The sequence below is a fragment of the Pelodiscus sinensis genome, chromosome 2 (genome assembly GCF_049634645.1).
Source record: "Pelodiscus sinensis isolate JC-2024 chromosome 2, ASM4963464v1, whole genome shotgun sequence".
NCBI lineage: Eukaryota > Metazoa > Chordata > Testudines > Trionychidae > Pelodiscus > Pelodiscus sinensis.
This window is the reverse complement of record NC_134712.1, coordinates 32,074,070-32,093,306: the sequence shown is the minus strand read 5'-3', so window position 1 is coordinate 32,093,306 and position 19,237 is coordinate 32,074,070. Positions and strand designations below refer to the sequence as shown.

At 42.7% G+C, this 19,237-nt stretch overlaps 1 protein-coding gene across 5 annotated transcripts in view; it reads left to right on the top strand.

Moving 5' to 3' along the window:
- ZFPM2 (zinc finger protein, FOG family member 2) overlaps window positions 1-19,237 on the top strand; it is a 569,933-nt gene that overhangs the window by 116,087 nt on the left and 434,609 nt on the right. The window contains exon 2 of one of the 5 annotated variants that reach the window (XM_075920226.1): window positions 14,006-14,161. The exons of 2 other annotated variants lie outside the window; for them this stretch is intronic. In XM_075920226.1, the coding sequence (XP_075776341.1) occupies window positions 14,006-14,161 (156 nt within the window). Of the gene's footprint in view, window positions 1-14,005; window positions 14,162-19,237 lie in introns of those variants that run through there. 2 more of the 5 variants (XM_075920230.1, XM_075920229.1) reach the window with 2 other exon arrangements.

The window sequence follows — 19,237 nt, the reverse complement described above, 5'->3', positions numbered from 1 at the left end:
GTCTACTCTAGCCCCCTAGTTCGAACTATGGAGGCTAATGTAGGCATTCAAACTTGCAAATGAAACCCAGGATTTAAATATCCTGGGCTTTATTTGCATCTTCCCTTCCGGGCGCCATTTTTAAATCCCCTTAGTTCGAACTAACTGCATGTGGCTACATACGGCAGTCAAACGTTAACTTGAACTAAGCCCTTACTTCGAGTTAACTGTTACTCCTCCTGGAATGAGGTGTAACAGGTAATTTGAACTAAGGACTTAGTTCAAATTACCATTTAACTGCCGCGTATAGCCACGGGCAGTTATTCTGGACTAGTGGCATTTAAAAATGGCAACCGAACGGGAAGATGCAAATAAAGCCCGGGATATTTAAATTCCGGGCTTCATTTGCAACTAGGGGGCTAGTTAGACATACCCTTAGAGTTCTTTGAAGGGGTCAACAAACATGTGGACAAGGGGGATCTAGTAGACATAGTGTACTTAGATTTTCAGAAAGCCTTTGACAAGGTCCCTCACCAAAGGCTCTTATGTGAATTAAGTTGTCATGGGATAAGAGGGAAGATCCTTTCATGGACTGAGAACTAGTTAAAAGACAGGAAACAAAGGGTAGGAATAAATGGTAAATTTTCAGAATGGAGAGGGGTAACTACTGGTGTTCCCCAGGGGCAAGTCCTGAGACCAATCCTATTCAACTTATTCATAAATGATCTGGAGAAAGGGGTAAACTGTGTAGTGGCAAAGTTTGTAGACAATACTAAACTGCTCAGGTTCGTAAAGACCAAAGCAGACTGTGAAGAACTTCAAAAAGGTCTCACAAAACTAAGTGATTGGGCAACAAAATGGGAAATGAAATTTAATGTGGATAAATGTAAAGTAATGCACATTGGAAAAAATAACCCCAACTATACATATAATATGATGGGGGCTAACTTAGCTACAGCCAGTCAGGAAAGAGATCTTGGAGTCATTGTGGATAGTTCTTCTTCGAGTGGCCCCATGGGTGCTCCACTCTAGGTGTCAGGTCCCGTCCCAGTGCCGTGGCTTGGAGACTTTTCATAGCCGCGTTCCGCTGGCTCGCGCATGCGTGGTTCCCCAGGATAGCGTTCGCGCCTTTGATCAGCCGCACGCGAGCCGGCAACCGTCAGTTCCTCTCAACCGCCTCAGGGTGGTTGGAGCTCCCTGAACTCTTTCTTCAGTGATGTTTTTAGATAGTTTTTCTATCTGTAAATACTTAAAGTTTAGTGTTAGTCATGTTCCAGTTACTTGTTCTCCTGTTCAAAAAGAAAAAAAGAAAAAAAAAGTTTTTCTCTCTAAACCGTTTTCTTTGAGAAGCACTGCAGCAAAGCGCTAAAGTGGTGAAATTGACTATCCACACCGGGAATTACACTGGCATTCAGTTTCTCTAACTGTGCTGACAATGCCTGGATCAACTGGCTTTAAAAAATGTTCAGTGTGCCGTGAAGCCATGCCAACGGCTGACGGCCATGACACTTGTATCAGGTGCCTGGGGGAAACTCATGTCCCCGACAAGTGCTACAGCCAGTCAGCTGACCTCAGGAGCCCGGAGGGAGCGGGAGATGAAGACAAGGATGTTAATGTTCGGCCTCACCCAATCCCTCCTGCAGCCAAAAAGCCTCCAACCACAAGAGGAGAACGGCTTCTCCGGGACTGGCTGTCTCCAAAACATCAAAGCCGTCCCCAACACGCTCTCTCCCTGCGGCAGCCACAACATTGGCAGGGACTTCCCAGGTGACCCCTGGGGGGTTCGGACAACTTGCTGGGGCCGGCATGAGAGAGCCCCCACCGCCCAGAGTGAGAGCGGCTTCGGCGCCAACATCGGGAGCGGCGCCACAGCTGGCCAGCAAGTCTGCACCGGCTTCAGCTGCACACTCCCTGAAATTGACAGAGGCGTCGGTGCTGCAATTGACCAACCGCTCGGCACTGGCTTCAGCGGCACCTGCTGTAACGGCGCCTGCCTCACCGGCCCCGATGATGGTAATGGCACCATCCCCTCTGGCACCGGTATCCGAGGCAGAACATTTCAGTGCCTCAGACTTGGCACTGTTGTTAACCCCGGCACCGGCCATTCTACCGGCACCGGCATCAGTGCAGCAACAGCTGATTTCCCAGCACCACTTCATTTCCACTCGGTGCCTGACTTCCCTGTGGCTCTGGGGATGGATGAGGCTTCAAGACCTAGTAAGTCATTGTCAAAGACCCATTATAGGGACAGGTCTTTTTCTCCAGCTGTTTCACCAGGAAGGCATGGTTGCTATCGTGACTATGTTTCTCCTTCACGGATCATGTACAGCCAGTATAATTATAGGGACGCAGTGTATTTAGAGGCATGTCGGTCCCGGTCCTGTTCACCCTCCCAATTTTCAAGGTACGGGTATGTGAGATGCTCTCCATGTCACATCTATTATATCCAACATGGTAGAGCACGCTCCTCTCGACACTCCTCCCCATCGCATTCTGAGCGGTACTATGAGCGCAATCATAGATCATATGATGATTGTCCCCAGCATGACCATACACCATCATCGCGAAGGGGATCTTCCTGCATCCGCCAACCACCAACAGCAGAATACTTACCTCACCGATCACAACACCTAGACTCACCTTCTCCAGCTAAGAGTCCAACGATTCAGCTAGACCAATCCGAACCAGAAGAGGGACAGTTGTCTGAAGCAGAAGACCCTAAACCGGAAACTTCTCCAGCAAACTGCTCCTCGTCTTCCCCGGATGAGGCGAAGCTGACATCTCCCCACCAGATGATCTGAAACACTTTCAGGATCTCTTCAAAAGAGAGGCAGGCACACAGGAAATACAGCTGGCGGATGTTCCAGTTAAAAGGCACTGTCTCTTGAAAAATCTCCACCCACAACAACGTGCAAAGGTTGCGTTACCGATTGATGATGCAATCATGTAAGTGGCGGATGAGATATGGCAAACCCCAACATCGGTTACACCTACGAGTGAAAAGGCCGACAGAAAATATTTTGTACCAGCGAAAGGATTGGACTTTTTATTCAATCACCCCCAGCCTAACTCGTTGGTAGTAGATGCAGCGCAACGTAGGAGTAAGGCGCCAGAATACAGAAATACCCTTCTGGACAAGGACAATAAAAAATTGGACATTTTTGGTAGGAAAGTCTACTCCTCAGCCACACTGCTACTACGCATTGCAAACTATTCGGCCCATCATCGAATCATAATTTTGATAATTATTCAAAACTAGCAGAGTTACTGCACCATCTCCCAGACAACAAGAAACCACTCCTGAAAGCAATAGTACAAGAAGGATACACATCATGTAGCACTGCACTGCAGATTGCCATGGATGTGGCTGACACAGTCGCTCGAGCCACTGCTATAGGTATTGCCATGAGGAGATCATCATGGCTTTTGTCAGCAGGGGCTCCAAGGGAGATGCAAAACAAGGTTGAGGATCTACCGTTTGACAAACTTAAGCTCTTTGCGGCAAACACTGATGAAGTCCTTCACTCGGGAAAAGACTCACACACCACTCTACGTACACTTGGGATGTACACACCTTCCTTCAAACATAGACGTTATTTCCCTTACCAATGGAGATACGATTTTAATTTTTCTAGACAGCAAGCACGTCCCTTCGACAACCAGCGTCCTAGGCAACGCCCTCAGCGCCCACAACAGAGCCGTTCAACCAATCAGTCGTTGACTAAGCAGCAGGTTTGACTTGCTTGTCGAGGATGCAAGCCAACTGCCCATAATCAACATGGAAAATGAAACTCTTCATCTTTTTCACCATTGCCTACGCTCATTTTATCACCAGTGGCCCGACATCACCACGGACAGATGGGTGCTAGAGGTAGTACAGTCCAGCCTCTCCATCCCCTTTCTCTCTGTTCCCCCTACCACTCCCCCTACCCTGTCCCTCTTCAGGGACCCCTCTCATGAGCAACTGCTGAAGCAAGAAGTTCAACGTTTGCTCACCATCGGGGTTATAGAGAGAGTTTCCATGCAGTTCTGGGGAAAAGGATTTTATTCCCGATATTTTCTCACACCAAAGAAGTCGGGAGGCTGGAGACCCATTCTAGACCTTTGAAAGCTAAACCGGCACCTTTGAAAGCATCGTTTCAAGATGGTAACCTTATCAACTATTATTCCATCGTTGAACAAAAGGGATTGGTTTGCAGTCCTCGACTTCCAGGACGCCTATTTCCACGTAGAGATTCACGTGGCTCACAGGCATTTTCTTCGCTTCCAGTTGGGAGACGAGCACTATCAGTACAGGGTTTTACCATTTGGTATGGAGTGTGCTCCCAGAGTTTTCACCAAAACATTAGCAATGGTCGCGGCCCACCTACGCAGACCAGGGATGACAATATTCCCTATTTAAACAGTTGTCTCCTCAGGGGTACGACGTATATGGAAACATGTCATATGGTTTGGACAGTATCCAACGAATTTGCTGCTCTGGGCCTTCTCATAAACGTAAAGAAGTCGTCACTAGTTCCATCCCAAAACCTCATTTTCATAGGTGCACGACTCGATTCACCCATGGCGCGAGTATATTTACCAACGGAACGTTTTATGGTAATCCAAGACCTGGTACACACTGTGGTACATGCTGCAAGAATTCCCACACACTTCTGTCTACAGCTGTTGGGGCATATGGCTGCTGCCACCATCGTAGTGCACAACGCAAGGTTACGTTTTTGTTGCCTCCAGCACTGGTTAGCCACGGTTTACATTCCAGCGAAACACAGTGTCCACAGGCCGATAGTGGTGCCACAGTATGTCCGGGAGTCCCTACAGTGGTGGGCCAACCTGGCCAATCTTCTCACGGGCGTTCCATTTCATCGCCCGCAACCTACAACTCAAATAACCACAGATGCCTCCCTGATGGGTTGGGGAGCTCACATGGGCAATCTCACGGTCCAGGGACATTGGTCGACACAAGAAATGCTACTGCATATCAATGTGCTCGAGTTGAGAGCAGTGCGGCATGCTTGCAAGCATTTCCAGTTGCACATTCAGAATACAATGACCAGGATTCTAACGGACAATGTGGTGACTATATTTTATATCAACAAACAAGGAGGTGCCCGATCCTGTTCTCTTTGTGCAGAGAGCATCCGTTTATGGAATTGGTGTATCACCAACAACACCATTCTAACAGCTTTGTATCTTCCGGGTGTTGACAATTTAATAGTGGACTCTCTCAGTAGGCGTTTTCCACATGATCACGAGTGGGAGGTTCGCATGGTTGTGGTGACTTGTAACTTTGCTCGATGGGGATTTCCGGCGATAAATTTATTCGCAACAGAACTCAATTTGAAATGTCCCGCCTATTGTACAAGAGCCGGAATAGGATGTCACTTGCTGGGGGACGCCTTTCTTCTCCACTGGGGGAGGTCGTTACTGTATGCCTTTCTCCAAGTAGTCTTAATTTCCAGGGTTCTCGAAAAAATCAACATAGACAGAGCCCGGGTGATCCTCCTAGCGCCGGCATGGGTTCGTTAGCCTTGGTTCTCAATGCTCCACCAGATGTCAGTGAGACCGCCATATCCTCTGCCTTCTCTTCCAAATCTATTGACCCAGGGCAACGGATCTCTCAGTCGTCCGAGACCCAAAGTTCTACACCTCACTGCATGGATGCTTGTTGGTTTACCAACTCCGAGCAATCCTGTTCTCAGTGAGTCAAGCAAGTGTTGATGCATAGTAGAAAACAGTCTACACGAACCATTTATACGGCTAAGTGGTCCAAATTCCAAGCATGGTGTGCGGAAAACAATGTAGACCCGCGTTTTGCAACCCTACCTTGTATATTGGAATTCCTCTTGCAGCTGCATGACAACGGCCTGGCAGTTGCATCTCTACGAGTACACTTGGCAGCAATTAATGCATTTCATCATAAGTATGGTGATATTTCCTTGTTTGTTCACCCTACTACAAAAAGATTTCTGAAGGGGCTCTCGAATCTCCATCCCCTGCGGAGGCCTCCTCCGCCTTTATGGAATTTGGATCTAGTCCTACAAACTTTGACTTGTCCTCCCTTTGAGCCCTTGGCTACAGTGACGTTACACTTACTTACTATCAAACTTGTATTCCTCCTAGCCCTCACTTCGGCTCGCACAGTGAGTGAGATAGAAGCTTTTATGGCCTCACCTCCCTATACAGTTTTTTCAAAAGACTCAGTGACATTGAGGACCCATCCGACATTTATTCCGAAGGTTTCTTCTGAATTCCACATAAATGAGCTGGTAGTTTTACCATGTTTCTTTCCAAAACCCCATACCTCAACACAAGCAGCTCAGTTGCATACGTTGGATGTGAGAAGATCCTTAGCATTTTACATTGATAGAAGTCGGTGTTTTAGGAAAACAGACCATTTGCTGGTATCATTAGCACGCCATTCAAAAGGACAGCCTCTAACTTCTCAGCGTATTTCGAAACTGATAGTTTCATGTATATCCATGTGCCACTCGCTACAAGGGAAGCCTCTTCCTTCTCTTCCCAGGGCTCATTCAACTAGGGCAGTTGCTACTACTACGGCCTTTCTCAGTGGAGTGTCCTTTCGTGACATTTGCAGAGTGGCAACATGGTCTTCTAATGTGACTTTTATGAAGCACTACGCTGTAATCGATCAGTTTGCTTCAGACTCTTCTGTGGCTACAGCAGTACTGAATCGTGCTGGTAGAATTGATTCTGGAGCGCTCTAATTCTGTTCTGGATACTGCTCCGGAGTCACCTAGAGTGGAGCACCCCCTGGGCCAATCGAAGAAGAAAAAGAAGTTACCCTGTGAAGTAACGATTTTTCTTCGAGATGTGCCCCGTGGGTGCTCCACGACCCGCCCTTCCTCCCCGCTCCGGAATGGTTCTTTATTTTTTCTTACAGATGAGCGGGTGAGAGGAACTGATGGTTGCCAGCTCGCGCGCGGCTGATCAAAGGCGTGAACGCTATCCTGGGGAACCACGCATGCGTGAGCTGGTGGAGCACGGCTATGAAAAGTTTCCGAGCTGCGGCGCCGGGATGGGACCCGACACCTAGAGAGGAGCACCCATGGGGCACATCTTGAAGAACAATCGTTACTTCACAGGGTAACTTCTTTTTCTCTGAAGACGTCCTCGCAGTGTGCAGCGGCAGTCAAAAAAATCAAACAGGATATCAGGAATAATTAAAAAAGGGGATAGAGAATAAGACGGAGAATATCTTATTGCCCTCACATAAATCCATGGTATGCCCACATGTTGAATACTGCATAGAGATGTGGTCTCCTCATACCCAAAAAGATATACTGGCATTAGAAAAGGTTCAGAGAAGGGCAACTAAAATGATTAGGGGTTTGGAATGGGTCCCATATAAGGGGAGATTAAAGAGACTAGAACTTTTCAGTTTGGAAAAGAGGAGATGAAGGGGGGATATGATAGAGGTCTTTAAAATCACGAGTGGTGTAGAGGAAGTGAATAAGGAAAAGTTATAAGAACTAATATAAGTTATAAGAACCCATAATATAAGAACTAGGGGCCACCAAATGAAATTAATGGGCAGCAGGTTTAAAACAAATAAAAGGAAGTTCTTCTTCACACAGCGCATAGTCAATCGGTGGAACTCCTTGCCTGAGGAGGTTGTGAAGGCTAGGACTATAACCGGGTTTAAAAGAGAACTAGATAAATTCATGGAGGTTAAGTCCATTAATGGCTATTAGCCAGGATGGGTAAGGAATGGTGTCCCTAGCCTCTGTTTGTCAGAAGGTGGAGATGGATGGCAGGAGAGAGATTGCTTCATCATTACCTGTTCGATTCACTCCCTTTGGGACACCTGGCATTGGCCATTGTCAGCAGACAGGATACTGGGCTGGGTGGATTTTTGGTCTGACTCAGTATGTTCTTATGTTCATATGTTATGTTAGAGGCATGTTGATGGCACATACTGTAAGAGCTGTGCACTCCCTCTGCATCCAGTCAAAGAACTGCTATTGTTCAATTGGCACACTGCAAATTCCAGGTATGCAAGCACAGTTAGCAAAACTATCCTATCCCAGGACACCATATTGCTTGAAACAATTTTGTGGCCCTCTGAGATGAAGGCTCATTTGGCCTACTCACTAGCCTAGGTTGCCCATCATTGTTCTACTCCCATGAACATTGGCACATTTTCTGTGTTTCAACTCTCTATGTATTCATGCTGGCGAGAGACAATGAAGTTGCTCATGGAAAAACTGAACCCAGTGTGATTTGAAAAGCAGTTATGGTACTCTTGGGAAAGCCAGTGATGTGCTGTAGGAGGAACTTTGGGGTCAGGTTTGCAGGAACCCCTTGTTCAAATTTCTTTCACCAAGTAGATGAAAAATCTGGAATGTTTTTCTTGTTGCTGATGGAGTTCAGAACAGTTCAGGATGCTATCAGATCATGCTGATCAGAGACTGATAACTACTTTTTGGAGCTTATAAAAATACTTTCTGAAGAACAAATTATCTGTCTTTGGAATGGATGAGTTTGTTACAGTGGTATTGCCTCTTTCTTTGGTTATGTTCAGAAGAAAGTGTTGGGCTGTGTCTAGACTGCATCCTTTTTCTGTAAAATGGATGCAAATTGGACACATCGCAATTGCAAATGAAGCGGGGATTTAAATCCCCCCCACTTCATTTGCATAAACATGGCTGCCGCTTTTTTCCGGCTTGGAGCTTTGCCGGAAAAAAGCACCAGTCTAGACGCGGATCTTTCGGAAAATAAAGCCTTTTCCGAAAGATGCCTTATTCCTTATTTTAAGAGGAATAAGGGATCTTTTGGAAAAGGCTTTATTGTCCGAAAGATCTGCATCTAGCCTGGCACTTTTTTCCAGCAAAGCTCTGAGCCGGAAAAAAACGGCAGTCATTTTTATGCAAATGAAGCAGGGGGGATTTAAATCCCCGCTTCATTTGTAATTGCGATGTGTCTAATTTGCATCCCTTTTACGGAAAAGGGATGCAGTCTAGACACAGCCTTCTTGTTTAAATAAGGAAACAAATAGAATCTTTCTCCAAAACTCTGGCACTTCTGAATAGAAACTTATGCAAACCTGCTGCTTGAGTTTTAACACAAGTTGATAGTATTATATTCATGGTAGTACATTGTTGGTGGAAACTTTCAGAGGCTCGGCAAGATCATCCAAAATGCATCAAAATCCAAGTTTTAAGACTCAGCAGTGTGCAATAGCTTTTGGAGAAGGTTTATTAAATACTGCTACTAATTTATAACTTAGTGGCCTGTCCCCACCCATTCACCATCCAGGATTTTAGACATTCTGAAGCATTTTTAGTTTGCTGAGAGGATTGTTTTATGATGCTACTGTCAGAATGCTGGAGAATATTGGTTGACTAGGCAGAAGGTTAACCATTCATGACTTAGGGGTTAAGGATTTCAGAGAATATTTCCTACAGCATTAAGCAAAGCACTTAAGCACATGCTTAACGCTATCTCTCTGTGGCAAAGCCCTTAAATGTACTTAACTCTGAGCATGTGCTTAAGTGCTTTACAGATCACCAAGAGGCTGATAAATTGGAGCCATAAGATGTGATTCACTATTATGTTTATCTAGTTTTATTATTCTAACCCCACTGACTTAGTTGGAATTACACCAGTGTAAAACTGTAGTAGCACATAGGTGCATCAGACCCAGAGTGTCTACAGGGTTAGGTGCTGTTTGTCTCATGAAGAAGCATTTAATTTTACGTCATTTTCTCCTTTAAAGGAATTTAAGACTAATTTCTTATGACATTTCACTCCCATCTTACCTGTCTGAAATGCTATGAGTAACTTTTCTTGTACATGGTGCTTGCCCTTTTAGGTTTGTATTTGCCGTTAGCTGTAGAGAACAGGGATCAGGGCTGTTAGTGTTGTGCCAATTTATTCTGTATATAAGAGGTCAGCTATCTTAATGCTAATATATATATATATATATATGGTATTTTAATTAAGAAACTAATCAAAAACCAAAAAGAATTATGCCTGCAAATGTCATTAAATCTGGTACAAATTAGGGAACTACAGTTCAGATTTTCCCATACCGCTCTGACAAGTGGCCTCTATCAGAAGTAATTTTTTCCATGAGGGAACATGAAGTTAGCTCATCAGCCTCTCTTGAGTAGATATTATTTATATCAAGTTATATGTGATTTCCTGCAGAGGACTACTGTGCCCACTATGCCACACAGGTTCCTTGCTGAATTCACTCCTTCATTGCTACCATTAATTTTATTTGGGTTTCTAGTGTCTGTTGACCTTATTTTATTTATTTTTAGTTATTTTAGGATTTTGGATATTTGAATAAAATTGGTTATTGAAAAAAGTCAATATGGAAGATGGAAACTGAGATCTGTTCTTTAATGTACATTTTTCCAGCTTTCAGTTTGAAATCTTGGGAAGGAAATGGAAATTTCAGTTGCCTACACAGTAGTTTGCTCAAGATCAGAAACTAAGTTTTTTTTTTAATCTATGAGTGTATTTGGAAATTCTTAACTGATTATAAAGTTATCAAACTAATCTGAAGCACTTGAGGTTCACCTCTTCTTAGATTACATCTAATGCTTTTACACAGCTCTACCAAGAAAACACTATAAAAATCAAAATACAAATTTATGGAAGAGAGAATAAAAGTAAAAAAAATCTACCATAGCTCCCATGAATTAACTATTTAACTAAATGCGTGAACCTCTGGGATTTAAATTTTATTATTTGTTTTCAAACATCAGATTCCATGCCAAGCCAGTTGTCACTCACAACAACAAAAAAAGAGTTTTTGGAGTTGGAATTATTATGTTTTGCACTGTTACTGCTTTATTTTATATTTTGTTGCTGTCAATATTTCACACTCGATTACCTCTGTTTTTAATACATTTTTCAATAAAATAAGGACTGTAGCTTGCATCTGTTGAAATACATGAGAGTAAAATAGAAAAATAAATAATTTAATTTGTGTATCTTAAAATTGTTCAGTAAAATGAAAAGCATGATTAAAAACTGATACTTCATTAAATTAAAGCGAGGAATTAAACAAAAGTACAGTATAATCTATACTCACTCTTGGAATCAGTGCCAGTGCTAGCCCACTGGGGACCTCAAGTAGGAATATTTTTGGAGCCTCCCCACTCAAAACATACTGATAATTAATAGGGACCTTCTTGAGCTACTGGGGGCCCTAAACAACTGCTTAGTCTGATGATCCCTAGTGCCAGCTCTGCTATAAATTGACAAAGCTGCATTCAGGAATCTACAGTGGTGTAAGTTACAACAAAATTTGTTAAAGCAGATAATTGAGGGAAAAACAACACATCAGTGAAAACTCTGGACTTCCACTATTTTTAATACCATATTATTAGTCTTTAATTTTAAATTCAGACAGTTCTATTCAAATTACAAGTTTAAAATTCTGGACCTGATCATTTTCAGTTGAACTACTTGTGGAGTAAGATAGCATAAGTAAGGATAGCAGAAATGGATTCAAGGTCAATTTGTAAATGGATTAATCATGAAATACAATTCAATGGAGTAATTAAAAACAGATAAATATCTACCTGTTAATCCCCATCTGAATTCATTTTCAGTAAAGGTGAGCATAGCTTTTGGGGGGAATGACTTTTGTCCCTTGGCATTTGTATGTGGATGATTCTTTGATCTGTGTCTATACAGAGCTAGGTAGGCAAACATTTCTTCAGTAGAACACACATATTGGGGATTTATGTATGAGCAGCTGGACATGTATGCACAAAATAAAACCACATACAAATGTACACATACAATCTGTGAGTTTGCATGCATGTGATGAAATTTCTACTTCTGAAGTCAGACACATGCACAAATCGGGATATTATATATGTACATTCGTATTTGGCATCTATCCACAAAAAAAGTGGATTCGATTAAAACAAACATCATAAACTCCACTCCCTTGCTGCTTTTTGGATCTGCCTTGTCCTCCTCTACACATACATTTGTTACACCATATGTGGCATTCTATGTACTTCTTGAAGACAGTATTAATGCATCTTTTAAAGTATATATTTCTAGGACTGGCAAAAGTGTATATATACAGAATTCATATCTATTCTTTCCATAATCTATAAATGGTAATTTCAAGGATGCTGACTACATATGGTGAACCCTTCAAATAAATATAACATCTCTAAACAGGCACAAATATCACCTCACAAATGTCAATTAAATTGTTCATTGTAATGTATTTTCCAAGCAATTCTTATTTAAAAAGTAAAATGACTACAAGTCAGGGTTTCAGTAGGAAGTCAGTTTGCTGAAATTTGGGCTAATAGTTACATTACTTCCAAATAAAAATGTCTTGAAAACACATATATGACATACAACCAGTTCTGGCAAGATATGGAACATGTTTATGCCTATTTATATATGATTGGATGTACATACCCCCTACATATCTGCTCTCTCCTTCCCTCCCCTTGCTTCCATCCACAAAAAGATAAAACCTTTTAGCAAAAGTTTCATTGGATAATAGAATCAGAATAGAAGGCACTTTTAGTATATCACTTGTTACAAACTGCAAGATTTCTGTGTATCAATTTAAATGCTACTTTTTATTTTTGGTGATACAGCATCTTGGGACTCTGGTACATTTCCAAAGCAGGGAGTGTGGGGCCAGCAGGCGACGGCTTGAGTTAGCTAGTACAGGTTGAACCTCTCTAGTCCAGCACTCTCTGGTTTGATAACATTTCATGGTCAGACATAATTTTAGTTAACCAGATGTCCACTTATCATGGGTCTGGCCAGGTTTCCTGCAGTCCCATAAAGTTTGTTTACAGCCACAAGTCCTGGCTCTCAATGTTCTGTACTATCATTTAGGTCTAATTTACCCCTAAATGTCTTCTAAGGCTATGTCTACACTATGTAGAAGATCAATGCTGCCACGATCAATCTTCCAGGGTTCAATTTAGCAGGTCAAGTGAAGACCTGCTAAATCAAACTCAGAGGGCGTTCTGGTTGGCATCGGTATTCCTGCTCCTCACCAGGAGTAAGCAAAGCTGATGGGAGCATTTGCTCCTGTCAGCCTCCTTCTGTGTGGATAGTGTGGAAACTCAATTTAAGATATATTGACTCCAGCTAAGTAATTAATGTAACTGGACTGGCATATCTTAATTTGACCTTTTGCTGTAGTGTAGACAGGCCTTAGAGCCCAATGAGCAGTGGAAGTGTTGGTAATGCTGCAAGACAATATTGACCTCCTTTGGTCTGGCAAATTCTTTGGTTCAGCACTGGTCAGGTCCTGAGGGTGCTAGACTGGAGAGGTTTAACCTGTAGTCACAAATGGTAGTTACTGTCTGCTGGGAGTTTGGCTTATGTGGAGTTAGTTGGCAATCTCAGTCCCCGGTTCCTGTCAGTAGTGTGTCAACAGCAAAACAAAACAATCAGCAGAATTGCTCATGACTGGGAGTCCAAAAAAAGAGGCCAGAACTTAGTGGTTATGGAGACTACAGAATTATTGTTTATCTGGTCCCTTCTGAGCAGAACTATGAGAGGGAACTTTTATTGTCATTACCCTTGCTTTAATTTTTCAAAGATAGAGGACTCGGGTTTGTCAAGAAAATTTAACGAGTACTAAAATTCAATGTAATGTTAAAAAACCCCTAAAACACACAACATAAAAAGTGCTTTTTCTCCATGTATACATGTGCGGTTTGCATATGTAACTTCCATTTCCACTATAGGAATGGCTGGCTTAAATATCACAACTTTCAAATATTATTTAAAAAATGTAGTAATATTTTGCATTTTTGAAATATATATGAGTTATTTACTTGGCTGTCAGAATGAGAAAAATCACAATTTATTTTTTAGATTGCAAAATATATTTCATAAATTATCTGATAAATGTTATGTGATCATTTATAAAAAAAATTCCCAGATAGCAGTAGAAGACCCTTGTTAAAACTCTTTAGTTGTAAGATATGAGGCATTTATTTCATATTACTTTTAGATGATTTTGGTACAGTGTCCCTGATTCTTTTTAAAGGGCCCCTTGAGGATACGATTGAAGATGAAGAAGAGTGCCTGTCTGAGGAAAATGACATTATCTCAAAAGAAGAGTTTCCTTTGGAGGAAAGCTTTTCTGCAGAGTTTGAGCCTGAGAATCTGATTTGTGAAGAAGTGGAATACTTTTGTAATAAAGGTAATCAATGCAGCACAATGCTTGAGTGTATGAAACCAATATGTGCAAATGCACTTCATTAGAAACATTTTGTGATGTTTGAAATGCAGCAAACACCATATTAGAATGAAGCTTTAAAATAAGAAAATGATCTTGTTGACTTCTCTTTCAATCTGGTAATAATGACTGAAAATATTTGAATGTGGCAGAAGTTTTACATTTGGGGCTCTGGAACCCAGTTTCTAGAGTATGGTTAATCAATACGGCTATGTTACACTGCAAGGTTTTTGTGCAAGAAGCTTTTTGCGGAAGAGATCTTCCGCAAAATCTTCTTGTGCAAAAGTGCATCCGCACCTCAAAAGTGCATCGCAAAAGTGATGTGCTTTTGTGCAAGAGAGCGCCCACGCTGCATGGACAGTCTTGCACAAGAAAGTTCTGATTGCCATTCACAGAATGGCCATCAGAGCACCTATGCTTTTTCTAATAGGCTCTTTTTGCGCAAAAAACCTCTGTTAAGTGTCCACACGCACCTTTTTGTGCAAGAACTCTTGCACAAAAAGGAGTTATTCCTCATAGAAAGAGATATACCTATACTGCAAAAAGCCCTATGTTCTGCTGTTTTACTGTACATTTTCTTGCGCAAAAACACGCTTGAGGTGTGGACACTCCGTGGGTTTTTGCGCAGAAACCCTGTAGTATAAACATAACCTACATATTTATTTGAACTATTTAAAACAGGCCTTACAGCAGACAGAGAACTGGCAGTGCAGCAGGCCATTTCATTGCTTCTTTGCCCATGTTAGAAGGCCAGCTATTTTTTGGATTCTAGAATTTTAAAGTTGTGGTCAATGATGAAATACTGTTGACACTGAGAAGTCAGTGATTTTTAGAAAGGATGGCTTTAAAAGTTGTAGGTGCCTTTTTTGGTACATCAGATGCAAATTATTGAAGATGTATTTATTTTACAAAAAGATATGTCAATTCATTCTTATCCTGTTTGGTCTCCAGGGTTATGGTGTGCCCCACACAGCTGAAAGAAAGGTTTCACTTTTTATGAAAGAGGATTTGCCTGGTGTTGTTCAAGTCTTTAACTGAAAGTTTTTGTTATTCTTCCTTTAAATGATTACTCTGGGTTGGGGCTGAAGATAAGGGTTCAATATGCAGACTGTCCCGGGGAGAGAGAGAACTTCAGCCCTCTCTCACCATAGCAGCTTGGGGGTAGGTGAGAAGTGCCTATCCATGGCTGCTTCACCTGAAGTAGGGATAGCTGCGAAAGGGTCCCCCCAGCTGGGGGACAGATAGAAATACAGACAGACACAGAAACAGACAAACTGAAATATGTAGTACAGTGCTGTCCCTTTCTCCACCCTTGCCCCTGCTGCCCCAATAGGACTATAGCTGTCCAGGCCCCCATTTCTGGCCCTTGCTGTCTCCCTTGTCTCCCATGGTCATTATTCAGTATAACTATCCCTAATTCCAGATCCCTCTTCTTCCATTTTATGAGAAACAATCACATTCCTGGCACATCCATTTTCCTGGCACAATCAAATCATTTCCTTGCTTCAAATTATGGTAAGAGGAAGCTGCATACCAAATTTGGTGGCCCTGACTGTTACCATTTAGGAAGAGTTCTTGAACAGACTCACAGATGGCAGGATGGACAGACAGACACACCAATTCTTTCAAACATATAGTAGATTGATTTATCATTTTTTCTGATAGATTTCCATTTGTTTTGTTTGTCTTCCACAGCTAATGAATGTACATCCAATATATAAAGCCACTGTAGGAATGGTTGACTGGTTAGTCACAACAACACAGGAAGTTTGGTTCAGTTTTTCTTTCTGTCCTCTTCTGGGCATTGTTGTCTTTTTTTTTTCTTGCTTGGATATTTTGATAGTCTCTAGTTTATCATTCATGATTTTCTTAGGAAATTTGGAACAAGTCTCTGAGTGCAGTCAAGTATTTGGTTCAGGAATGTAGAGTGCTGTTTGCCATAAAACAGTGGAGAAAGCAAGAAAATACAACTTCTGTAAGTTTCCATCACCAGGTGACTATTAGGATCATATTTTGTATTATAGTTAGTTGATCCTTATCAAGGGTATGGGTCTTAGGAGAAGAGACAAAGATGCAGTTTTGAATCCCAGAGATAAATACCAAGACTGAACAAGATAAATGAAAATACTTTAAAAAACAATGAGCTAAATGCTGTTAACATTACTGCTGTAGGCAAACACAGCACCCATTATGAGCTCAGTAGTTGCTCTCACATACCCTGGATACTAGTTTGCTTGATTGAGTGGAAATATTTTCCCAGATGGGATTATAATAATTTTATGACATAGCTCGAGAGCTTTAATTTTTATCTGAATGGTCAGTGTCCTGCAAGATCCTCTCTAACCTGTTTAGATATTATATGACCCCAGGGAGCAAAAGGGTCTGAGAAAGGACTCCTATTGGACTGGTACAGCTACAGGTTGACCCTCTCTCATCCAGGACTCCCTGGTCCGGCAGCATCCATGGTCTGGCAGGACTACAAATGTTGTTAGACTAGAGAGCTCCAGACATGGAGGATGAAAGCAGTTGGGAGCGGAGCCAGTTTTGTTGGTGGCAGCCTGCAGGGGCAGTGACCTAGGGGTAGAGAGCCCTGGGAGCAGCTGCTGCCACAGAGTGTGGGGTCAGAGAACCCCAGGAACAGCTGTTGTTTCTGCGCATGTGGGGCCGAGGAACTCTGGGAGCAGCTGCCCTGCTGCTCATGTGGCATTGGAGAACCCTGGGATCAGCTGCTGCCCCACATGGGGCTGGGTGCAGGGAGCACAGCCCTGTGAGCAGGCTGAGGGCAGCAGCCCCAGGCAAGTGAGTGGGAGGAGATCAGGTTTCCGGGTTCTCTTGGGGCAGCTGCCAGGAGAGGAGCCCTGGGAGAGCCCGGATGCTGACTTTCCCTGGTCTGGCAAATTCCCTTGTTTTGGGCCACTCTGGTCTGGAGAGTGCCAGAGAAGGGAGGATCAACCTGTTTTGCTTTCCAATGTATGCTCATACTACTTGGAAAATCTACCTACATACTTTTACAGAGCCCATCACTGAAAACAGACCTGTTCTTTGTGAACAAATGCAAATATTTGTTTTACTTACTTATTTGTATGTAGTTTACATGCAATAATAATTTGCATATTTATAAATCTTTTTAGGGCGACAAAAATGAAAAAGAGATGGGAGTGAGGGTCACAGGTATAACATTAAATATCTGAAAGGGGACAATGGGCAGAGAAGCCTACATAGCTCCCACTAAAAGTGACGAGGAGTCCTGTGGCAAGGTGCCACAGGACTCCTCGTCACTTTTGCAGATTCAGACTAACACGGCTACTCCTCTGATACATAGCTCCCACTGTTCCTTGAAGGCATCCATACAGACAGTGGGCATAACTGTCCTTTTCTGCAACTGCTCACCCACCCTATTCTTCAGATGAGCCCAGTTCTTCATTGGGGAGGGACTAGTGGCATGGAGAATGCCCAGATAGAGCAGTACACCCATGCTCTACCTGATGGCATAGAGAATGGTTATGAGGGAGCTTACCTACTGCCTGTCTCTGACCATTAGGTCAGAACTCTTGATCCAGTTGACCTGGATGGAGGAAGCCATCAAATAGCTGGTTTGGCAAACCTCCACTTGTACTAGGTCATTTGGGTCTGGGAACACATGAAACATGTTGTTGGCATACACAGACAGGACCATCCACAAGTGCCCCTCTTGGAGCACTAAGCTCATGAACCACTTGTGGAGGAGATGAAGGAAGGACTCAATGGTGATAGTATACCACTTGGTACAGTGGGCATCCCAGATGCATCCCTTGACCAAAGGTGATTCCTTCAGTCAGGGTTCTCTTGAGTTTCACAGAAATATACAACACTTGGAGAATCTTGCTGTTACTGCCTCTATAAAAAGTCATCTACTGATGCATTAAGCAAAAAGCTTCAGTTAAAGTGTTTCTGTGTAGCTAGATCAGGAAGTAAAACAGGTGACTTAAGTTTAAATATGCACCTGATTATATGATATTCTTATTGATAAACTAGGCAAATATAACTTAGATAGGGCCACGATAAGGTGGGTGCATAATTGGCTGGATAACCGTAGTCAGAGAGTTGTTGTTAATGGTGCTAAATCCTGCTGGAAAGGGATAACAAGTGGAGTTCCGCAAGGGTCTGTTTTGGGACCCGTACTGTTCAATATCTTCATCAATGATGTAGATATTGGGATAGAGAGTACGCTTATTAAGTTTGCAGATGATACCAAACTGGGTGGGGTTGCAACTTCTTTGGAGGATAGGGACATAATTCAAAATGACCTTAGCAAGTTAGATAAATGGTCAGAAGTAAACAGGATGAAGTTTAATAAAGAGAAATGCAAAGTGCTCCACTTAGGAAGGAACAATCAGTTCCATACATACAAGATGGGAAGCGACTATCTAGGAAGGAGCATGGCGGAAAGGGATCTAGGGGTCATAGTGGACCACAAGTTGAATATGAGTCAACAGTGTGATGCTGTTGCCAAAAAAAGCAAATATGATTCTAGGTTGTATCAACAGGTGTGTTGTAAGCAAAACTCGTGAAGTCATTCTGCCGCTCTACTCTGCACTAGTTAGGCCTCAGCTGGAGTACTGTGTCCAGTTCTGGGTGCCACATTTCAAGAAAGATGTGGAGAAATTGGAAAGGGTACAGAGAAGAGCGACAAGAATGATTAAAGGTCTAGAGAACATGACCTATGAAGCCAGGCTTCATGAACTGGGCTTGTTTAGTTTGGAAAAAAGATTAAGGGGGGACATGATAGCGGTTTTCAAATATCTAAAAGGGCGTAACAAGGAGGAAGGAGAAAATTTGTTCCTCTTGGTTTCTGAGGACAGGACAAGGAGTAATGGTCTTAAAGTGCAGCAAGGGAGGTTTAGATTGGACATTAGGAAAAAATTCCTAACTGTCAGGGTGGTCAAATATTAGAATAAATTTCCAAGGGAGGTGGTGGAATCTCCCTCTCTGGAGATATTTAAGGACAGGTTAGATAGACATCTGTCAGGGATGGTGTAGATGGAGCTTGGTCCTGCCTTG